The 25,380-nt window shown below is 40.7% G+C and overlaps 1 protein-coding gene across 1 annotated transcript; it reads left to right on the top strand.

The window, feature by feature from the left end:
- Positions 1-1,976: 1,976 nt before the first annotated feature.
- On the top strand, positions 1,977-25,380 carry LOC139758525 (glutamate receptor ionotropic, delta-2-like). Its single transcript, XM_071680045.1, has 8 exons — positions 1,977-2,024; positions 2,239-2,409; positions 7,391-7,563; positions 13,290-13,417; positions 19,119-19,240; positions 23,762-23,993; positions 24,353-24,498; positions 25,345-25,380. Exons 1-8 carry the CDS (start codon positions 1,977-1,979, stop codon positions 25,378-25,380), a joined length of 1,056 nt encoding a protein of 351 aa, XP_071536146.1.

Raw genomic sequence — 25,380 nt, 5'->3', positions numbered from 1 at the left:
GATTTGCCAATTAGAATGGTTGAAAGCAGTACTATTCATTTAGGAATAGACTTAATGAATACTTTGCTTCAAGTCACCGACTTTCATTATTTCATGCCTCTTTTGTCACAATTACAAGTTCCAGGTTATTTTCTTCGGATTATCTTCTACGCCTTCTGACTTTTAGTACACTAATATATGAGTTTCTGATATCTTCCACTATCACAAACAGCCTCGAAAGATCCCATTGATCTGTTGCTGTTAGAATCATTATGTATTCCTTTCTATTATTTATGTATACCTACGTGTTTGACTAGGATGATGGTAAACGTTATTACTAATTATTGTGAACTTATATTACACGGTCAAAGAAATCCAGTAGTCTACATAAATGGGACGGAGGATATTCGATCACTTGTAATCGAGTAACAGTTTTTCTTTATCATAGGACACAGATGGCTGTCTGGATAGCCCTTTTCTTTGTCACTCAAGTGGTGAAGGGTTCGAATCCTTCCTATGGAGGACATTGTTTACTCTGTGTGTAAATCGTTCAGGCATTAGACCATAATCACTTACTTCCGTGTTTGTTAGATGTGATCCACCAGATTGTGTAACTGGTCACTGTGGTTCTGACGGGAGACAGCAGTGGAGATCCTGGTGCTTACATGTATAGGACAAAGTTTATTATGATCTATATTATGAGGCACTTGTGACGGAATGGCAAGTTTCCCTGTCTATCACATAAGTGGCGAAAATTCGTTCGGAAGACAATTCATATATCATGTAAGTATGCGCTGTTCAGGCGGTGTTTCATATCTATGTATTCCTATGTTTGACAGGAATAAGCTGTATAACGTTCTTACTGGTCAAGGTGTGCATAATGGGACAGATATCTTTCTTTGCCTATGAATATACCATGAAGTATATTGGAGTACTTGTATTCAGATAGCCTCTTTCTTACAATGGAAACTTGTGGCTGATAGGTTTGCGCTCCTATTTGTCACGCAAGTGGTGATGGTTCGAATCCTTCTTGTGGAAGATGTTATAGGAACACTCACTTCACTCAGCTTCTGCACCTTGTCTTTTCGTCCTGTAACGAAGGAAGTGTTTGGTGGTTAAAATGGCTTCGTGTGATTTGATGTAATCAGGAAATTGAAAATAATGTCTTTATATGCAATATATATAAACTAATTCATTCAATACAGACAACCAGTGAGGATCAACCCTTTGAAAAACATAAACTCTGTCATAAAGGTGGTTTGAGTAATGATTATCATACATCATCTCTCTTCATGCCTACACGGGTAGGGAGGGAATCAGGCCGCGTCTCATGCATCTCCCTCTCTTGGTCAGCTTCGAAACCCATATGAGTCCTATATCATCATGGAGTCATGCGTGATACACATATCTTAGTAACACAAAATGCAATGCAACACTAAAATGGAAGATTATGATTGACCTAATACTGCTGGTTAGAGAGAGTACGTAAAGGGTTACTTCAAAGCAACAGCAGATTGGATCAGTATCCAATACTCTCTTTATGATTTGAAACCATTGAGCTACGACTCGTCAGACACCATCTGATATAAGAGGTTAAGCAATATAGTAAAATAGTATCGAATAAATATCAAAAAAATACATTGACGGAAACATAAAAATACATTGACGGAAACATATACAAATCAATATACTGATAAATCAAAAGGAGAGAGAGAGAGAGAGAGAGAGAGAGAGAGAGAGAGAGAGAGAGAGAGAGAGAGAGAGAGAGAGAGAGAGAGAGAGAGAGAGAGAGAGAGAGAGAGAGAGAGAGTGTAAACAACATTATTGGAAGTGACGTCACGTCCACCATCGTCGTTGTCAGGTCTGGCGACGGATGCTGAAGTCACTGGTAACCATAGTCACGTCAGACACATCTCCGTAGCTGGAAAACCATTAGGAAACCCCAGGAGGAAAAATTCTGTCTCATGGATCGAACGGTCGATATGAGATAGCACAGTATGTCGGGTGCTGGCACAGCAAGACAGTTGGGCATTACCAAGACAACAGTGAGACTCTGTTGGGTTGGAGTTTGGATTCCTAAAAGACAACAGTGAGACTCTGTTAGGTTGGAATTTGGATCCTAAAAGATACACTCAGATATAGCGGACCAAGGAAGTCAATGCTGCGTGAGGATATAAGATTCCTGGAACCCGCCGCACCATCTCCTTTTACAAATAGAGTCTCTATAAAAGACTTCTTGAAACTATAAATTTTCGTCAGGTACAGTTGGCAGCGAGACCCCAGCTATTAAGGCAAACCTTTAAGATCAGCGTTGTCAAGCGAAGCAGGAATTTCTACAGCATCATGCAAATGATGAACCTGGTTTCTAGTGACCGGGTCATCGACAACGGCGAAGAAAAAAATTTCGCTTCAACCATCCAAAACATCGAGGTAGCCTTACAAAATTGCGATGCTGAATTCTTAAATGAAGAAATTTATTGTATTTATGATACAGCAGGAAAACTTAGTTATCATGAGAAGGTTATAGACAAATGCATATAAAAAGAAAGGAATACCTACTATTGTGATGAGGAGGACAAATTCAACACAAAGCAATATTTTGGTTCTACCATAACATAAGGAATGTTCACCTCTTATCAATATTTTGAAACAACGTAAAATTAATGTTGTGTTCCAGCCTGAAAACATCGTATGGAATTCCTTAATAAGGAACAGATAATCATCTAATGTAAAATCAGGTTTCTATTTTGTTCTATGTAAAGTCTCTAATAAGATGTATATTGACTAAACGGGTAAATCGTTACATGAAATGATTCAGTAGCATAGTTATTCTGCAAGGACAGCCTGGGAATAAAGCACAATATTCAGACATGTAGAAAATTATTCGCATCCAGTGAATTAGGGGTGTCAAAAAAAAATTCACCCTTGTGTGTCACTTAAGGAAACCTATTTTCTTCATCATCTCTTATCATAGTCAAGGCTCCCAGGATTTTCGCCCCCCTCCCCCACCCTATGATTCACTTCCGCTTCCATGGTTCCATCCGCTGCCAGATCCACTCCCAGATATCTAAAACACTTTACTTCCTCTAGTTTTTCTCCATTCAAACTTACCTCCCAATTGACTTGACCCTCAACACTACTGTACCTAATAACCTTGCTCTTATTCACATTTACTCTTAACTTTCTTCTTTCACACACTTTACCAAACTCAGTCACCAGCTTCTGCAGTTTCTCTCATGAATCAGCCACCAGCGCTGTATCATCAGCGAACAACAACTGACTTACTTCCCAAGCTCTCTCATCCCCAACGGAACAACTATTCCTTCAAATATACCAATTTTTGCTTTTCGAGATAAAGTTCTCGCCTTCCACACATTTTTCAAAGTTCCAATAACTTTCGCCCCCTCCCCCTCCCTGTGGCTCACCTCCGCTTCCATGGTTCCATCTGCTGCCAAATTCACTTCGAGATATCTAAAACACTTCACTTCAGTTTTTCTCCATTCAGACTTACCTCTCCGTTGATTTGTCCCTCAACCCTACTGTAACTGATAACCTTGCTCTTATTCACATTTAATCTCAGCTTTCTTCTTTCACACACTTTACCAAACTCAGTCACCAGCTTCTGCAGTTTCTCACCCGAATCAGCCACCACCGCTGTATCATCAGTGAACAAAACTGACTCTTATCCCCAACAGACTGCATACTTGCCCCTCTTTCCAAAACTCTTGCATTCATCTCTCTAACAACCCCATCCATAAACAAATTAAACAACCATGGAGACATCACACACCCCTGCCGCAAACCTACATTCACTGAGAACCAACCACTTTCCTCTCTTCCTACACGTACGCATGCCTTCCATCCTCGATAAAACTTTTCACTGCTTCTAACAACTTGCCTCCCACACCATATATTCTTAATACCTTCCACAGAGCATCTCTAGCAACTCTATCATATGCCATCTCCAGATCCATAAATGCTACATACATATCCATTTGCTTTTCTAAGTATTTCTCACATACATTCTTCAAAGCAAACACCTGATCCACACAACCTGTACCACTTCTGAAACCACACTGCTCTTCTCCAATCTGATGCTCCGTACATGCCTTCACCCTCTCAATCAATACCCTCCCATATAATTTACCAGGAATACTCAACAGACTTATACCTCTGTAATTTGAGCACTCACTTTTATCCCCTTTGCCTTTGTACAATGGCACTATGCAAGCATTCCGCCAATCCTCAGACACCTCACCATGAGTCATACATACCAGTCAGCATCTCTAGCAACTCTATCATATGCCTTCTCCAGATCCATAAATGCTACATACATATCCATTTGCTTTTCTAAGTATTTCTCACATACATTCTTCAAAGCAAACACCTGATCCACACAACCTCTCCCACTTCTGAAACCACACTGCTCTTCTCCAATCTGATGCTCCGTACATGCCTTCACCCTCTCAATCAATACCCTCCCATATAATTTACCAGGAATACTCAACAAACTTATACCTCTGTAATTTGAGCACTCACTTTTATCCCCTTTGCCTTTGTACAATGGCACTATGCAAGCATTCCGCCAATCCTCAGACACCTCACCATGAGCCATACATACATTAGATAACCTTACCAACCAGTCAACAATACAGTCACCCCCTCTTTTAATAAATTCCACTGCAATACCATCCAAACCCGCTGCCTTGCCGGCTTTCATCTTCCGCAAAGCTTTTACTACCTCTTCTCTGTTTACCAAATCATTTTCCCTAACCCTCTCACTTTGCACACCACCTCGACCAAAACGCCGTATATCTACCACTATGTCTTCAAACACATTCAACAAACCTTCAAAATACTCACTCCTTCTCACATCACCAGTACTTGCTATCAACTCTCCATTAGCCCCCTTCACTGATGTTCCCATTTGTTCCCTTGTCTTACGCACTTTATTTACCTCCTTCCAAAACATCTTTTTTTTTTCTCCCTAAAATTTAATGATACTCTCTCACCCCAACTCTCATTTGCCCTCTTTTTCACCTCTTGCACCTTTCTCTTGACCTCCTGCCTCTTTCTTTTACACATCTCCCAGTCATTTGCATTATTTCCTTGCAAAAATCGTCGAAATGCCTCTCTCTTCTCTTTCACTAATAATCTTACTTCTTCATTCCCTCAACTCACTACCCTTTCTAATCTGCCCACCTCCCACGCTTTTCAAGCCACAAGCATCTTTTGCGCAAGCCATCACTGCTTCCCTTAAATACATCCCATTCCTTCCCCACTCCCCTTACTGTCCTTTGTTCTCACCTTTTTCCATTCTGAACTCAGTTTCTCCTGATACTTCCTCACAAAAGTCTCCTTCCCAAGCTCACTTACTCTCACCACTCTCTTCACCCCAACATTCTTCTTTTCTGAAAACCTCTACAAATCTTCACCTTCGCCTCCACATAAAATTTACCTGCGCATGTCTGGGTAGCCTTCAAAGTTTTGTTTACCTTGAAAGAGGATCAAGTTGTGAGGAAAGCACGGAAGAGTTAATAAATGAAACTGTCTTAGTCTAGGTCTGTTTAATGATAATGTAGAGCCAGAATATCTCTGTTGTGAATGAAGTTTATTCATACAAGTACGAATCAATCCTTTGTCTAATTGTAACTACAGTTCAGTGGATAAAAGAACTCGACCTCTAAACACGAGGTTTCTAAAATTGATTAGGTGTTACAGTGATAACACATATATTCGATGTGTTAAGTGGAGAACCTGCTGAATCATGAAAAAAAAATTGGAAAGTTATGAGGGGTTTGAGAGAGAGAGAGAGAGAGAGAGAGAGAGAGAGAGAGAGAGAGAGAGAGAGAGAGAGAGAGAGAGAGAGAGAGAGAGAGAGAGAGAGAGAGAGAGAGAGAGAGAGAGGCTGCAATTTAGGTTTCGGAAGCCTCAAACGTAACCGGGTTCCGTGCACAGTACTTGAAATATTTTGTCTGAGTCTGAGCTTATAAAGGAGGTTGTGATGAGACAAGAAACAGGATGATCAAGCGAAGGTGAAGCTGATTTGAAGGAAGTTAAGACATGAAGTGCTGGGTCGTCAGCCCATGAAAGACCTGTTACAGCTATGGCTCGTAACTTCAGCATAAGTTGGAATCCATATATCGACAAACGAGAATGGAGTGGAGAGACTGGATTCTTTAAACGGGTTAGAAACCAGAGTCCAATGAAAATCACGAAAGCCAACCACTTCATCGTAGAGGGTCTATGTTGATAGATTACCTGAACAAGAACAATGATATCATATGACAATATCAGTTCATTGTAAGAGTCAGCAAAAGTCTGCAGTTGGAGATGTATCATGTGGTAACATTGATGAAGGCGATCACAAAATGTAACACATGGCCAGCCAAGGTGAACCTATCGAGTAATACTGTTGGTTTATTAAGGTGAACACGAGAGATCACACCAGTGTTTAGTTCTATTAGCATATCAAGTGGAAATGATGACTAATAGAAGTAACCACGCCAGGTGTTACTGGTGTTTGCTAAGGTAAACACATACATGAATTTCAAAGGTCAAAGAAGCAAGACTTTTTGGATGTTATATTTCCTAAACATTTCTATAAAAGACGGTTTCATGTTGCCGTCAGTTCTTCAGCACAAAAAGCGAAATTGTATGCTGACCTCTTTGGAAAATATTAATCTAAGTGAGTTTAATGATTCAGCTTTGATTAAATGGTGGAATGAGTGTAGCTTATAGTCAGGTTATCTGTTGGGACTGGCTGGCTGACTGGCAGTCAACAAAAGATATCTAAACCTGAATAAGTTACAGTGGCAGTGGTAACGACAGAGATATTCGGCTTGAGTAGATATTGCCAACTCTTTCAATTAGAACATTAGATACATTCCGTTGTTTAAGCTTACTCTGGGGATGAATGCCTCAGATAGTCAAATTAACAAAGTTGTTTTCACTAGCTCTTACAGTTTCAAGGTTATATGCATCAGAGATTCATTATGCAGTATAGTTTAACAATAGCTATATAAAATCTTTCTAGCCTTAAGACAGATATGCCTAAGAAGGATCTTTTGCTGAATGGAAAATGTATATCTTCCATATTTGATGTGTGACTTCTCTTGTTTGAAATGATAGAAATCAGTAACCAGTACCCAACCATATTTCAGACACCGTTCTCCATTTTCAAGGAGGGTCATGGTTTTGATATGGAAGAAGTCAGGATTATGATTCCAGGTTCAATTTTGTGATGGGTAATATATGACAGTTTAATTTCAAAAAGAAAATATAAAGATTGATTAGTTCTTATCTAATATCACTCAACTGTATGAGAACATTATTGCAGGTTCGACCAAGTTGGGTCGTGGTTTGCGAGCAGCGGATGGCCTGTCCACAGTCACCAGCAGAAGGGTGACTTATCCCGGATCTTCAGCATTTCTACTCTGACTTCCAGGGGCGTCAGCTGGTGGTCACCACCCTGAACCACTGGCCATTCTTCCAAATGAAAGCGTTAGAGAATGGCACTGTCTTGCCCATATCCGGCATTGACTTCAGTCTCCTCGTCACGCTCAGTGGAAAACTCAACTTCACGTTAGTATAGTCAGGGATAAGAAAGAGTATATAGACAGGGCCGTCTTGATCGAGATCGTGCTCATCTAGATAACTTATTTCCACGATACACTACTCCAAAATATTCTACAACACGGTGACAGTTGTTAAACAAACGATTCAGTCACATTCGGGTCTCTGTTACAGGCGTAACACCTGACGAACAAAGGGAGAAGTTTGTAACAAATTCAACAATATTTAGCATTATAATGTATTAATGTAACCACATCAAACTAGGTTGTCGCTAGGGTAAATTATGACAGAGACGTCTAGTCCATGAACTTGGATGACCTTAGTCGTAACCATTTGGCTCAGGCAAATTATTACCCATACTAAGTGATTGGAGAGATCACAGATAATCAGAATTATGTGATAGCCTAGTTCTTTTTTTTTTTAGCTAAAAGTTTTCTAATGTATGGATGTTTTTGTCTCTTTTCATACTGAAAAACAGTTTGAATTTACAAGGTGGTACACTAGCCACATTAAGCCATCATTTAGTGCATAACGTAGCGTTCTTGCAATTGCATATCAGTGCGATATGTGTTACATGATATCAATCATGACAACCAGATAACATCAATAATAATTACCCCTACTTTTCAGAAGTACACAAGTGAAATTCCCCTATTTTCCCATCAACTTGGTCCATTATCTATAGCATTAACTACCCAGAGACTCTCATAGAAAATACCACCTCAATTATGTCGCAGGATCGGCAGATATACGCCTGTCTGTTGTGCAGGAGTGTAACGTAGCCGAAACCATGTTCCTGCAGCATTGATGGCATGACACCAGCCTAGATAATGATGACGCAACTTCTGATTTAGCAAACAACTTTGCTCACGTCTGTTTGATGTGTGGGAAGAAGCTCCACCGGCAACCATGTGGACCTTGTTATATTTAGAGCAAACACCATCAAGGTGAGTGAAACGTGGAGAATCAAAAACCAGTCAAATTATGAGACACACTTCAAACATACAGCTCAAAATATAGCAATTAAGAAAATCTATGACCGACTCAGACAAAAAAAAAAAAGAGAAAATAAAAACGGAAAAAAGAGCTTCTTTGCTACCAAATATATCACGTTTTCTTTTACATTATGGCCGACATGGCACGGGAGGTACGTTCTGGACATAGCTATCAAAGATAAAAAAAAAAAAAAAGGTAGGAAAAAAAAATAAATGGGTTGATCAGAGCTACTCCGATGCTCGAGACATGAATTTCAGATCGAAATGTTACTGGATGAAGACAAGACAAAGAAGAGCATTACACACCATCCTTGTTGGAGATCCTCCTCACTAAATGCATTTGAGACGTCGGGAACCACGACGAAATGTCTGTCAAGATTCCTCAAAGAGGAGGATCAGATGTGAATTACATAAAAGGGAATGTTACTAGTAGAACTTGTACGACGAAAGATGTCGTTGTGATGAGAAAGGAGACAATGGGATTTTACGTTCTTGAGAAAGCAAGACTTAAGAATTTAAAAGACGTTAGGTATAGCAAAAGTGGGAGCAATGTGGTGATAGCTGCAACAACATAATGCAGTGGATGACGTAGGGGGGACGACTAGACGTGAAATCATAGAGAGCAGAGCTAAAGAAGATACTTCGAGAGTTAGTTCTAAACTGGAGAAAAACATGAATTACAAAAGTTACTGGAATCATTTTGGTTAAGAGCTGATCTATATATATAATGAAAAAACAAATCAAACGGGCTCTCTTTCTTTTTAAGAAAGTATGCATTACTTTAGAAATACTACCTTTGCAGTGATTCTGAGAAATGAAAGCAGAACGAGATTTAGTGGACAAATTGAACGACCTGATATGTTATAATCCAAAGGGAGAGCAAGGACAATCAAGCCATGATTTGAGGAAAAGAACCTGGTGAAAGATATGACGTAGCACTCGATCTCAATCAAGACAGACTTTCTATACGAAAACCACGGCTGAAGGCATCCCAACCAGTGAAGCAATACCAATTCTGAAAGAAGCCTTTAAAAAAATCTGCGCAGGGATGACAAGTGAACTCTCCCAAAATGCTTGTGTTGGGGTTTCCAAGAGAGGATACGACATGGATGTTCCCAGCTGGATATGACAGACTGAGGCTGGAGTACCCAAAGGGAGCAAAAGAGTGTATGTACAATGGGAGGGTTCAGAGGTAAAGAGTAGGTGGAATGTGTTGGTAGTGCGGTTGTGACAGTCAGGAACTCGTGTTGAGTGCCTAGTTATTTGTTCCATCCTGTTGAGAAGGAAATGAGTAATCCTAACCAGTCCTGGTATCGTACATAGGAATCCTCTGCATAGAGAATTTCATGTCGTGGAGATGAAAAGATGAATGCGTCATGGCAGGTCAGATAGTCGGCGGTGCTTTACATACACTGAGGGTACAGCTGACAAAACATATACTAAACTTGGAAAAAAGTTGTACAGATAGATTTTTTTAAGCAAGTTTGGATTCAAAGGTGGGAGAATTATGACTTAGGTGGGAGACCAAATTGGAGTTGGAAAGATGGAGTGAAAAAGATTTTTAGTGATCGGGGCCTGAACATGCAGGAGGGTGAAAGGCGTGCAAGGAATAGAGTGAATTGGAACAATGTGGTATACCGGGGTCGACGTGCTGCCAATGGATTGAACCAGGGCATGTGAAGCGTCTGGGGTAAACCAAAGAAAGTTTTGTGGGACCTGGATGTGGAAAGGGAGCTGTGGTTTCGGTACATTATACATGACAGTTAGAGACTGAGTGTAATCGAACCTGGCCTTTGTTGTCTTTTCCTAGAACTACCTCGCGCACATGCGGGAGGAGGGGGTAGTAATTTCGTGTGTGGCGGGGTGGCGATGGGAATGAAGGGGGCTAATGGGGAGGTAATAACAAGTAGTGGTGAAGAGAGAAGGAGATGGAGTGCGTATTTTGAAGGTTTGTTGAATGTGTTTGATGATAAGAGTGCCCGATATAGGATGTTTTGGTGGAAGTGGTGTGCGGAGAGAGAGGGTCAGGGAGAATGGTTTGGTAAACAGAGAAGAGGTAGTGAAAGCTTTGCAGAAGATTTGGATGGCATTGCAGTGGAATTCATTAAAAAAGGGGGGTTACTGTGTTGTTGATTGATTCACTCCCAGATACCTAAAAGACTTCAATTCCTCCAATTTTTCTCTATTCAAACTAACTTGTCCCTCAACGCTACTGAACTAATAACTTTGCTTTTATTCACATTTATTCTCAACTTTCTCCTTCCACACACTCTTCCAAACTCATTCAACAACTTTTGCAGTTTCTCGCTCAAATCTGCTACCAGTGCTGTATCACCAGCAAACGACAACTGACCTACTTCCCAGGACCTCTCATGCCCAACAGACTGCATACCCGCTCCTCTCTCCAAAACACTTGCATTCACCTCCCTAACCACCTCATCGATAAACAAATTAAACAACCATGGTAACATCATACATCCCTGTCACAAACTGACCTTCACTGAGAACCAATCACTCTCCTCTCTACATACTCGTACACATGCCTTACGCCCTTAATAAAAAAAGAAACACACTGCTTCTAGCAGCTTACCTCTCACAACAAATATCAAGTCCACAAAGCATCTCTATCAACCCTATCAAAGGCCTTCTCCAGATCCATAAATGTCACACACAAATCCATCTATTTGTCTAAGTATTTCTCACACACATTCTACAAAGCAAACACCTGATCCACACATCCTCTACGACTTCTGAAACCACACTGTTCCTCCCCAGTCTGATGCTCTGTGTATTACCCTCTCATACAACTTAACAGGTATACCCAACAAACTTATACCTCTATAGTTTGATACTCGCTCATTTAATCTTCACCAAACCACTCTCCATGACTCTCTCACTTCACATACCACCCCAACCAATATACCCTAAATATGCCACTTGAAAATACTCACTCCATCTCCTCTTCACTTCATCACTCCTTGTTATAACTTTCCCTTTTGCTCCATTCACCGATGTACCCATTTCTTCTCTTGTCTTTCGCATATGATTTATCTCCTTCCAAAACATATATTTTCCGTAAAGTTTAATGATGCTCTGTCACACCAAGTCTCTTTGGTCCTCTTCTTCAACCCCTGCACCTTCTCTTGGCCTCCTGCCGCTTTCTCTTATACAACTCCTAAACATTTGCGCTCCTTCCCTATACAGTCCAAACGCCTCTCTTTTCTCTTCCACCAGCAACTTGTCTTCTTCCCTTCACTCACTATGCTTTCTGGTCTGCCCACCTTCCACCTTTCGTATGCCACATGCATCTCTTCGATATTCCATCACTGCTTCCCTAAATACATCCCATTCTTCAACCATACTCCTCTCTTGATTTGTTCTCACCTTTTGCCATTCTAAACTTATTCTCTTCTGGTATTTCTTCACCCAGATCTACTTTTCAAGCTCACTTATTCTCACCACTATCTTCATCCCGACGCTGTTTTCCCCCCCCCCCTTTTTTTTTTTTTTTTTTCAAAAACCTCTGCACATCTTCACCCTCGCCTCCGCAAGATACTGATCAGACGTTCCTCCTCTCAGCAGATTTGCTTCCAAAGTCTCCCTTGTACACACCAATCAATTAATAAGTAATATAATACTGACTGTTGACTATCTTTCTTACGTATACTTATGTATATCTCTCTTTTTAAACCAGGTATTTCTAGTCACCAGTCTTTTTTTTTGGCACACAACTCCACTGACTCTTCGCCATTTCCATTCATAACATTGAATACACCATGCGACCCAATTATATCCTCAACTACTACATTACTTAAATCACCCATCATTAATACCCAAAACATCCGCCCTTCATGATCTTTCTTCTCTTTGCTAGGTGCATAAGCACCTATAATCACCCATCTTTCATCATTCACTTTCATTTTCACTCACATCAATCTGGAATTTACTTCCTTACACTCTATCACACACTCCCATAATTCCTGCTTCAATAGTATTGCTGCACCATCCTTTGCTCTTTTCCTCTCACAAACTTTACTCCTAAAACGTTTCCAAACCATTTTTTCCCATTATTCTTGAGCATCGTCTCACTCGGAGCAAGAACAACCAGGTTTCCTTCTTCAGACACACAATTTGTTTCTTCTTACTTCTCATATTGGTTACATCCACGCACATTCAGACCCCCCCCCCCCCCCAATCGGGAATATGAGCTTGACACCTTCTGTTCCCTGTTTTAGGAATTGAAATACAAAAAGGGAAAGGCTCCCAGCCCCTGCTCCCTCCCACTGTAGTCGCGTTCTACGACACGATGGAAATAGGGAGATAGAATTTTTTCTCCCCTACCTTAGGGATATGTGCATATATCTGTCGTTAATGAGATGGACTTAATTAGGGCACTCAGTTGCCCATGACTTCTCAACAAACGTAAAGAAATGAAGACAAGCAGGAGTTTCCACGAAGAATGACTTCCTATTCTCCGACCTATACAAATCTCACATCTAACCATCACTCTACTGTGTACCAGCTGGTATAACTAAACGTATTATACCAACCCAGTGTAAAAGACCACGACACTGCATCAATGTATTTAATCAGTCCTTTAGCTACGTGTATATAAAGATCTATATTCGTACAGCGTGTTTGTCACAGATCAGAATGTATCGCAAGAATCTAACAAGTCAGGTGTTTAAAGAAGCAGTTTGTGTAATGTTTGCATGAGGTGTGACAAGTGCGTCTCGGCAGATACCAGCTAGTGACGCCTCCGAAGGGCAAGTGGGGGGGACCCCAGCCAGACAACACCATCACTGGCATGGTGGGACAGGTGGCCAGACATGAAGCTCATGCCGCACTCTGCTCGCTCACCATGACAGGTATGTCATCCTACCAGTCAAAAGTTATAAGTCTAGATATTTCCCTCAGTGACATTTTTCAGCTCTCGAAAAATGGTTTATATGATTTATAGTCATAACATATTGATGTTATTTAGATTCATATGCCAGGAGGGGGGAAAAAATCATATTTTCTATATTGCTTGATGGTATACTACGTTAAACCATATTCAACAAAAGATATTCAAATGTAGTCGTATATTTGCCCTCAGAATCAATCATCTTTAACTGTGCCTCTTCTTACATGGGTGAATTCAGTGCATATATTGTAAGTTTTCACTACACCAGCACATATTCCCAACAAATGAAGGTCGCGTTACAATGAGTATGGGATTCCACGCTAATATAATCATAAATTTTTTTCAGTTTGTTCTCTCTGTATGACAAACGTATCCATTTTCACAAAAAACGTGATTGAAATTTATAAATAATGCAGAAATAATAGATAAGAGATAATATATATATGTATATATATATATATATATATATATATATATATATATATATATATATATATATATATATATATATGTGAATGTAGGTTTGCGGCAGGGGTGTGTGATGTCTCCATGGTTGTTTAATTTGTTTATGGATGGGGTTGTTAGGGAGGTGAACGTAAGAGTTTTGGAAAGAGGGTCAAGTATGAAGTCTGTTGGGGATGAGAGAGCTTGGGAAGTGAGTCAGTTGTTGTTTGCTGATGATACAGCGCTGGTGGCTGATTCATGTGAGAAACTGCAGAAGCTGGTGACTGAGTTTGGTAAAGTGTGTGAAAGAAGAAAGTTAAGAGTAAATGTGAATAAGAGCAAGGTTATTAGGTACAGTAGGGTTGAGGGTCAAGTCAATTGGGAGGTAAGTTTGAATGGAGAAAAACTGGAGGAAGTAAAGTGTTTTAGATATCTGGGAGTGGATCTGGCAGCGGATGGAACCATGGGAGCGGAAGTGGATCATAGGGTGGGGGAGGGGGCGAAAATCCTGGGAGCCTTGAAGAATGTGTGGAAGTCGAGAACATTATCTCTGAAAGCAAAAATGGATATGTTTGAAGGAATAGTGGTTCCAACAATGTTGTATGGTTGCGAGGCGTGGGCTATGGATAGAGTTGTGCGCAGGAGGATGGATGTGCTGGAAATGAGATGTTTGAGGTCAATGTGTGGTGTGAGGTGGTTTGATCGAGTAAGTAATGTAAGGGTAAGAGAGATGTGTGGAAATAAAAAGAGCGTGGTTGAGAGAGCAGAAGAGGGTGTTTTGAAATGGTTTGGGCACATGGAGAGAATGAGTGAGGAAAGATTGACCAAGAGGATATATGTGTCGGAGGTGGAGGGAACGAGGCGAAGTGGGAGACCAAATTGGAGGTGGAAAGATGGAGTGAAAAAGATTTTGTGTGATCGGGGCCTGAACATGCAGGAGGGTGAAAGGAGGGCAAGGAATAGAGTTAATTGGATCGATGTGGTATACCGGGGTTGACGTGCTGTCAGTGGATTGAATCAGGGCATGTGAAGCGTCTGGGGTAAACCATGGAAAGCTGTGTAGGTATGTATATTTGCGTGTGTGTGGACGTATGTACATGCATGTGTATGGGGGTGGGTTGGGCCATGTCTTTCGTCTGTTTCCTTGCGCTACCTCGCAAACGCGGGAGACAGCGACAAAGCAAAAAAAAAAAAAGAAAAAAAAAATATATATATATATGGGAACTTCAGTGGAGGGGGCTAATGGGGAGGTAGTAGTGGTGATGTGAGATGGAGTGAGTATTTTGAAGGTTTGTTGAATGTGTTTGATGATAGAATGGCAGATATAGAGTGTTTTGGTCGAGGTGGTGTGCAAAGTGAGAAGGTTAGGGAGAATAATTTGGTAAACAGAGAAGAGGTAGTAAAAACTTTGCGGAAGATGAAAGCCGGCAAGGCAGCGGGTTTGGGTGGTATTTCAGTGGAATTTATTGAAAAAAAAGGGGGGGGACTGTATTGTTGACTGGTTGTTAAGGTTATTTAATGTATGTATGACTCATGGTGAGGTGCCTGAGGATTGGCGGAATGCTTGCATAGTGCCATTGTACAAAGGCAAAGGGGATAAGAGTGAGTGCCCAAATTACAGAGGTATAAGTTTGTTGAGTATTCCTGGGAAATTATATTGGAGGGTATTGATTGAGAGGGTGAAGGCATGTATGGAGCATCAGACTGGGGAAGAGCAGTGTGGTTTCAGAAGTGGTAGATGATGTGTGGATCAGGTGTTTGCTTTGAAGAATGTATCTGAGAAATACTTAGAAAAGCAAATGGATTTGTATGTAGCATTTATGGATCTGGAGAAGGCATATGATAGAGTTGATAGAGATGCTCTGTAGAAGGTATTAAGAATATATGGTGTGGGAGGTAAGTTGTTAGAAGCAGTGAAAAGTTTTTATCGAGGATGTAAGGCATGTGTACGTGTAGGAAGAGAGGAAAGTGATTGGTTCTCAGTGAATGTTGGCTTGCGGCAGGGGTGTGTTATGTGTCCATGGTTGTTTAATTTGTTTATGGATGGGGTTGTTAGGGAGGTGAATGCAAAAGTTTTGAAAAGAGGGGCGAGTATGCAGTCTATTGTGGATGAGAGAGCTTGGGAAGTGAGTCAGTTGTTGTTCGCTGATGATACAGTGCTGGTGGCTGATTCGTGTGAGAAACTGCAAAAGCAGGTGACTGAGTCTGGCAAAGTGTGTGAAAGAAGAAAGCTGAGAGTAAATGTGAATAAGAGCAAGGTTATTAGGTACAGTAGGGTTGAGGGACAAATCAATTGGGAGGTAAGTTTGAAATGAGATAAACTGGAGGAAGTGAAGTGTTTTAGATATCTGAGAGTGGATTTGGCAGTGGATGGAACCATGGAAGAGGAAGAGAATCATAGGGTGGGGAAGGGGGGCGAAAGTTCTGGGAGTGTTGAAGAATGTGTGGAAGTCGAGAACATTATCTCGGAAAGCAAAAATGGGTATGTTTTATCAGAAATTATCTGTTTGAAGTTACACATCCAATCTCTTGCAAGTGAGTGTAGCGCAGCTCTGATTCAAGTTTTATAAGTTCTAGGATATCTGATGCTCATCATGATAGTGATTGTAATGATGATGATAATGACAATAACAATGATGATGATAATGATAATAATAATAATGATAATTATAATAATGATGATAATAATAACAATGATTGGGGAAGAGCAGTGCGGTTTCAGAAGTGGTAGAGGATGTGTGGATCAGGTGTTTGCTTTGAAGAATGTATGTGAGAAATACTTAGAAAAGCAAATGGATTTGTATGTAGCATTTATGGATCTGGAGAAGGCATATGATAGAGTTGATAGAGATGCTCTGTGGAAGGTATTAAGAATATATGGTGTGGGAGGCAAGTTGTTAGAAGCAGTGAAAAGTTTTTATCGAGGATGTAAGGCATGTGTCGTGTAGGAAGAGAGGAAAGTGATTGGTTCTCAGTGAATGTAGGTTTGCGGCAGGGGTGTGTGATGTCTCCATGGTTGTTTAATTTGTTTATGGATGGGGTTGTTAGGGAGGTAAATGCAAGAGTCCTGGAAAGAGGGGCAAGTATGAAGTCTGTTGGGGATGAGAGAGCTTGGGAAGTGAGTCAGTTGTTGTTCGCTGATGATACAGCGCTGGTGGCTGATTCATGTGAGAAACTGCAGAAGCTGGTGACTGAGTTTGGTAAAGTGTGTGGAAGAAGAAAGTTAAGAGTAAATGTGAATAAGAGCAAGGTTATTAGGTACAGTAGGGTTGAGGGTCAAGTCAATTGGGAGGTGAGTTTGAATGGAGAAAAACTGGAGGAAGTGAAGTGTTTTAGATATCTGGGAGTGGATCTGTCAGCGGATGGAACCATGGAAGCGGAAGTGGATCATAGGGTGGGGGAGGGGGCGAAAATTTTGGGAGCCTTGAAAAATGTGTGGAAGTCGAGAACATTATCTCGGAAAGCAAAAATGGGTATGTTTGAAGGAATAGTGGTTCCAACAATGTTGTATGGTTGCGAGGCGTGGGCTATGGATAGAGTTGTGCGCAGGAGGATGGACGTGCTGGAAATGAGATGTTTGAGGAAAATGTGTGGTGTGAGGTGGTTTGATCGAGTAAGTAACGTAAGAGTAAGAGAGATGTGTGGAAATAAAAAGAGCGTGGTTGAGAGAGCAGAAGAGGGTGTTTTGAAATGGTTTGGGCACATGGAGAGAATGAGTGAGGAAAGATTGACCAAGAGGATATATGTGTCGGAGGTGGAGGGAACGAGGAGAAGAGGGAGACCAAATTGGAGGTGGAAAGATGGAGTGAAAAAGATTTTGTGTGATCGGGGCCTGAACATGCAGGAGGGTGAAAGGAGGGCAAGGAATAGAGTGAATTGGAGCGATGTGGTATACAGGGGTTGACGTGCTGTCAGTGGATTGAGTCGGGGCATGTGAAGCGTCTGGGGTAAACCATGGAAAGCTGTGTAGGTATGTATATTTGCGTGTGTGGACGTGTGTATGTACATGTGTATGGGGGGGGGGGGGTTGGGCCATTTCTTTCGTCTGTTTCCTTGCGCTACCTCGCAAACGCGGGAGACAGCGACAAAGTATAAAAAAAAAAAAAAAAAAATATCAATATTAATAATGATAATGATGATGATAATGATAATAATAATGATAATGATAATAATGATAATAATGATAATGATAATAATGATAATAATGATAATGATGATGATAATAATGATAATGATAATAATGATAACAAGATATAACAAGAATACTACTGCTACTACTACTACTACTACTACTCATACTGCTACTACTACTACAAATAATGATAATGATAATGATAATGATAATAATGATAATGATAATCATGACAAAAAAGCTTAATGTTAAGGCAATTCTTTTATTTTTTTCTAATATACCTTTTTACATAATTCCTTCTTTCTACATGGGTTGATTCTTTATCGTGTTGTTTTTACTCCCGTTTTTCTTGAATGTTAGATAAATGCATTATATTGTACACGTAAAGATAGTTCTAATGTTTTCTTTCTCTACCCATTATCTTTACTTCTCCCATTCTCTGTACCGGAAAGTATTCTAATGTCATTGTATCACAATAGGGACATGCACAGTACCACAATAGGGACATGCACAGTATCACAATAGGGACATGCACAGTATCACAATAGGGACATGCACAGTATCACAATAGGGACATGCACAGTATCACAATAGGGACATGCACAGTATCACAATAGGGACATGCACAGTATCACAATAGGGACATGCACAGTATCACAATAGGGACATGCACAGTATCACAATAGGGACATGCACAGTACCACAATAGGGACATGCACAGTATCACAATAGGGACATGCACAGTATCACAATAGGGACATGCACAGTATCACAATAGGGACATGCACAGTATCACAATAGGGACATGCACAGTATCACAATAGGGACATGCACAGTATCACAATAGGGACATGCACAGTATCACAATAGGGACATGCACAGCATCACAATAGGGACATGCATAGAAACGTATGTATCACCTCATTAAGGATAATATTTGTGACACAGAAGCAAAAGTAATTAAACATTCGCTCAGTTTCATTGATATAATAAAAGCTTGCCTGGAGTAGGGTGGACGATCAATATGCATAAATAACAAATTCTTTAATACGCTTACTAACACTGGGTCTGCTTCTACTCATGACAGCCATCCGTGAGGTTATAGTGGACTTTACAATGCCATATTACCTGGAAACTGGAACGCTGATGTCACCAGCACCCAAAGAGAGGAACCGAGCCTTCGCTATCTTGTCTCCCTTCACACTCGGGGTGTGTAGCTCTGAAACATTTGCTTGTGTATTAGTTGTCGTCGTTCAAATAGCAATTTCATGAAGAATTTCAACGATTGTCAACATATGAAAAAAAGTTCTAAAACGTTTGATCGAGAGTACACAAACACACACACAAACACACAAACACATACACACACACACACACACACACACACACACACACACACACACACACACACACACACACACACACACACACACATAAACACACATACACACACACATGCACATACACACACACATACAGACACACACACACACATACACACACACACACATACACACACACAGACAAGGCAGGGAGGCAAGGCAGCGAGTTTGGATGGTGTTGCAAGGGAATCTATTAAAAAAGGGGATGACTGTATTGCTGACTGGTTGGTAAGATTATTCAGTGTATGTATGACTCATGGTGAGGTGCCTGAGGATTGACGGAATGCTTGCATAGTGCAATTGTACAAAGGCAAAGCGGATAAAAGTGAGTGCTTAAATTATAGAGGTAAAAGTTTGTTGAGGATTCCTAGGAAATTATATGGGAGGGTATTGATTGAGAGGGTGAAGGCATGTACAGAGCATCAGATTGGGGAAGAGCAGTGTAGTTTCAGAAGTGGTACTAGAGGATGTGTGGATCAGGTGTTTGCTTTGAAGAATGTATGTGAGAAATACTTAGAAAAGCAAATGGATTTGTATGTAGCATTTATGGATCTGGAGAAGGCATATGATAGAGTTGATAGAGATGCTCTATGGAAGGTATTATGAATATATGGTGTGGGAGGTAAGTTGTTAGAAGCAGTGAAAAGTTTTTATCGAGGATGTATGTGTACGTGTAGGAAGAGCGGAAAGTGATTGGTTCTCAGTGAATGTTGGTTTGCGGCAGGGGTGCGTGATGTCTCCATGGTTGTTTAATTTATTTATGAATGGGGTTGTTAGGGAGGTGAATTGGAAAGAGGGGTAAGTATGCAGTCTGTTGTGGATGAGAGAGCTTGGGAAGTGAGTCAATTGTTGTTCGTTGATGATACAGCGCTGGTGGCTGATTCGTGTGAGAAACTGCAGAAGCTGGTGACTGAGTTTGGTAAAGTGTGTGAAAGATGAAAGCTGAGAGTAAATGTGAATAAGAGCAAGGTTATTAGGTACAGTAGGCTTGAGGGACAAGTCAAGTGGGAGGTAAGTTTGGATGGAGGAAGACTGCAGGAAGTGAAGTGCTTTAGATATCTGGGAGTGGATTTGGCAGTGGATGGAACCATGGAAGCAGAAGAGAATCGTAGGGTGGGGGTGGGGGTGAAAGTTCTGGGAGCCTTGAAGAATGTGTGGAAGTCGAGAACGTTATCATTTTCCCTAACCCTCTCACTTTGCACACCACCTCGACCAAAACACCTTATATCTGCCACTCTATCATCAAACACATTCAACAAACCTTCAAAATACTCACTCCATCTCCTTCTCACATCACCGCTACTTGTTATCACCTCCCCATTTGCGCCCTTCACTGAAGTTCCCATTTGCTCCCTTGTCTTACGCACTTTATTTACCTCCTTCCAGAACATCTTTTTATTCTCCCTAAAATTTAATGATACTCTCTCACCCCAACTCTCATTTGCCCTTTTTTTCACCTCTTGCACCTTTCTCTTGACCTCCTGTCTCTTTCTTTTATACATCTCCCACTCAATTGCATTTTTTCCCTGCAAAAATCGTCCAAATGCCTCTCTCTTCTCTTTCACTAATACTCTTACTTCTTCATCCCACAACTCACTACCCTTTCTAATCAACCCACCTCCCACTCTTCTCATGCCACAAGCATCTTTTGCGCAATCCATCACTGATTCCCTAAATACACCCCATTCCTCCCCCATTCCCCTGACGGCCATACACCTGACGACTTAGGCATTTTCTTCGTGCTGTGTGAGGTCTTATTTCATTTGTGTTAAGCTCTTCAATGGTGTACAAGCCTTTGGCAGCTTTATGGAACGTGCCCTCGAGTGTACAGCCGTCCAGTTGAAGATCCCCAATTCTCAGTTCGTTCGCGTCCACTTGAGGCAGAAGGAGACAGCAACATCTCTAAGGGAAACCCAGTCCCAAAACTTATTTCAGCACTGACGCAGCACACAGTCTTGTGAGATTTTGTCGTTAATCTGAGGTAGACTTGCATCATGAGTGATGATGATGATTTTGTCAGCATCCTCCCACTTCAGAGGAGCTGCCACCGTTTACGGGAAGTCAGCACCACAAGTAAAGCATCCTCCTCGAAGGCTCAGAGTGGGGTGCCTAAATGTGTGTGGATGTAACCAAGATGTGAAGACCCTTACTGGAAAAACAATCACTCTTGAAGTAGAACCTTCAGACACAATTGAAAATGTGAAGGAAAATAGTGAAATTGGAGAAAAATGTAGCTTAGACATTGAAGCTTATTGATACAGTGGTTAAATTGATGAGAACTGCTATTGACGTTTGTGTAAATAGATTATACATTTCCTTTTTTCCATAGCCAGAGGTTGAACCATTATGTGACATTCATTTTTTTTCATTCATTTCAAGCTAGAAGTTTCAGTTTTCTAAATTGTTTCTTACATTTTTCATATGTATATATATGTATGTGTGTGTGTGTGTATATGTGCGTATGTATGTGTATGTGTGTGTATGTGTATATGTATATATATATGTATATTATCCCTGGGGATAGGGGTGAAAGAATACTTCCCACGTATTCCTCGCGTGTCGTAGAAAGCGACTAGAGGGGACGGGAGCGGGGGGCCAGAAATCCTCCCCTCCTTGTATTAACTTTCTAAAATGGGAAACAGAAGAAGGAGTCACGCTGGGAGTGCTCATCCTCCTCGAAGGCTCAGAGTGGGGTGCCTAAATGTGTGTGGATGTAACCAAGATGTGAAAAAAGGAGAGATAGGTAGTATGTTTGAGGAAAGGAACCTGGATGTTTTGGCTCTGAGTGAAACGAAGCTCAAGGGTAAAGGGGAAGAGTGGTTTGGGAATGTCTGGGGAGTAAAGTCAGGGGTTAGTGAGAGGACAAGAGCAAGGGAAGGAGTAGCAATACTCCTGAAACAGGAGTTGTGGGAGTATGTGATAGAGTGTAAGAAAGTAAATTCTCGATTAATATGGGTAAAACTGAAAGTTGATGGAGAGAGGTGGGTGATTATTGGTGCATATGCACCTGGGCATGAGAAGAAAGATCAAGAGAGGCAAGTGTTTTGGGAGCAGCTGAATGAGTGTGTTAGTGGTTTTGATGCACGAGACCGGGTTATAGTGATGGGTGATTTGAATGCAAAGGTGAGTAATGTGGCAGTTGAGGGAATAATTGGTATACATGGGGTGTTCAGTGTTGTAAATGGAAATGGTGAAGAGCTTGTAGATTTATGTGCTGAAAAAGGACTGATGATTGGGAATACCTGGTTTAAAAAGCGAGATATACATAAGTATACTTATGTAAGTGGGAGAGATGGCCAGAGAGCGTTATTGGATTACGTGTTAATTGACAGGCGTGCGAAAGAGAGACTTTTGGATGTTAATGTGCTGAGAGGTGCAACTGGAGGGATGTCTGATCATTATCTTGTGGAGGCTAAGGTGAAGATTTGTATGGGTTTTCAGAAAAGAAGAGTGAATGTTGGGGTGAAGAGGGTGGTGAGAGTAAGTGAGCTTGAGAAGGAGACCTGTGTGAGGAAGTACCAGGAGAGACTGAGTACAGAATGGAAAAAGGTGAGAACAATATATATATATATATATATATATATATATATATATATATATATATATATATATATATATATATATATATATATATATGTGTGTGTGTTTGTGTGTGTGTGTGTGTGTGTGTATGTGTGTGTGTGTGTGTGTGTGTGTGTGTGTGTGTGTGTGTGTGTGAGTGGTTGGGCCATTCTTTGTCTGTTTCCTTGCGCTACCTTGCTGGCGCGGGAAACAGGGATTAAGTATGATAGAATAGATAACGTAATAGAGAGATAGATAGATGTTCAACTTTTTTCCTTCTCGTCTTTTTTTTTAACCTGATAACAACATGTGTAGTCGAAGAGTGTTGCACTTAGTCAATGAAGCATTACCATATGAGATTTAAAGTCACTGAAACCAGTATTGGGGTCCAGCTGAAAACCCATATTATTGATACAAGTGTTGCAAGAGGTGTGCCTTAGTATTATCATCCTAGGGATAATGGTAGGTGGTCAGTGATCCTCTCATTAATTTCATAATTGATACTTATTTCAAATGTTGTGACATCATTTCCCTAATGACACTACTGCACAGTGTAATACTTTACCTGCTGACCCTTCGTATCGTATACCCATGAAGGGTGATTTGACGAGGGTTCTTGCTGACGCATGCGCTAGTAGTCATTGTTATGAGTGCTGAACTTACCCCAACTTTCCTTACCAAGCGTGACCCATTATCTTCCCAGTAAAGATGTTAGTATGTACACTGTTCTCCCTGCTTTCCTATGACACTGCTCTGTAGGAATAATGGTGTATTCTTTACCTGGCAGGTGTGGCTGTGTATCTGTCTGGCGACACTGCTGGTGGGTCCACTTCTTTACATGGTGACCCGCCTGCTGGTGGTGTACCTGGACGAGGAAGACAGTCCCCATTATTCTCTACAAAGCTTCAGCTTTAACATGTACAGGAACTTGATGGTTCAGGGCAACCTCATCGCCACCGAACGCTTGTCCCTTCGGTGCATCTTGATCTCGTGGTACCTCTTTTCATTCTATCTCTATGGTAAGTGTAGGAAGAGAAAACTAGAGAAGTACAAGGTTTATATCAGTAACACAATTCAGTTTTCTATATGACATTTGAGATATGCTCTCTCTCTCTCTCTCTCTCTCTCTCTCTCTCTCTCTCTCTCTCTCTCTCTCTCTCTCTCTCTCTCTCTCTCTCTCTCTCTCTCTCTGTTTCCTAATTTCGCGTTATACAAGATAGGAATTTTAATGTAATGTTTTCATTTACATGCTCTTTATTCAATAAACAAATGTTTGAGAATATTTCTTACCCTTACCTCACATTTTCTGTCTGTGCGGTTTTTCTATGTTTTAACTCTTTGAAGGCATTCCTTTTCAATCTTCGGACTTTGTTTTCAGCATTGTACTCGGGAACACTGACGGCAGCGTTTGCCATCACCGCCTACGAGAAACCTATAGACTCAATACATGAACTTGCTCAGGCCTACAGGGATGGCTTCACAATCGGCACCTACAAGGACAGCAACTATGTGGAGGCTTTCAAGGTGATTTTTGATATATAGATATAGATATATAGATATATAGACCGTTATGTACAGCAATTTTAAGGCTAAGCTATCCTAAAAGTGGTTATCCTCATATGATTGCCATATGAAAATGAGCCATTTATTCATACGAAGATCTAAGAGCAGATTCTGTCAAAGTAATTCACATCGTAGTCAAAATACAAGAATGCATTTTACATGTGTGTGTGTGAGAGTTATGAACAAGCATGTGTGGTAATGAGCTGAATCTAGTAAAGATTGATGGGTGATAGTAGCGTAGCCAGAGTGAGTTAGTAACACATCCTAAACCAATGACCTCGTCTGGTCTCTCTCGGTAACTTCTTTTTCAAATATCCTTGAGTCAGGTCAGTCACGAAGCTACGAACTAAATGCTCATTTACACAATGTTGCCTGACTCTCTTAAGCAATTTTAGCATTCATGTTACCCTGAATCAACCTGCCATGGGTGTTTAGTTCTATAATCGTCTTGATACGATGGATTGATTGGATGTTATCAACGATAGGACAAAATGACATCGAAGCTTCATTCCAATGCATAAAGCAGGGTAATACAAGATAACGTATCCTTATTCATCATGATTTGTACACTGTACTCTAGATGGGCTATACGGTAGCCTTTGAACGCCTAAACGATAACTGCTGCTTTTTGCAATTTGTCATCAAACCTATAGGATAAGTCATTAAGATTTTCAGTACCCTGATAAATCATTTTCTAAAAGCAACTTCTAAAAGCAAGCTTACTGCAATTTTGTATAACGGAATCTGTAAAGATATCATTAAAGACAATTTGCTTATTAAGTCAGTGCAAATATGGTATAATACCAGCTTGGGGAAATGATGGCTGGAACCATAGGTCTCTGA

Source organism: Panulirus ornatus, chromosome 30, assembly GCF_036320965.1.
Source record: "Panulirus ornatus isolate Po-2019 chromosome 30, ASM3632096v1, whole genome shotgun sequence".
Lineage (NCBI taxonomy): Eukaryota > Metazoa > Arthropoda > Malacostraca > Decapoda > Palinuridae > Panulirus > Panulirus ornatus.
The sequence above is the reverse complement of the archived record's forward strand: the minus strand, read 5'-3'. Positions and strand labels throughout refer to the sequence as shown.

Bases quoted from the DNA above. Each gene is read 5' to 3' on its own strand.
- LOC139758525 (XM_071680045.1), top strand. From the start codon at position 1,977: ATGTCGGGTGCTGGCACAGCAAGACAGTTGGGCATTACCAAGACAACA. The intron at 2,025-2,238 runs GTGAGACTCTGT...AATTTTCGTCAG, and splicing joins TGGGCATTACCAAGACAACA to GTACAGTTGGCAGCGAGACC. The intron at 13,418-19,118 runs GTATGTCATCCT...TACTCATGACAG, and splicing joins CTGCTCGCTCACCATGACAG to CCATCCGTGAGGTTATAGTG.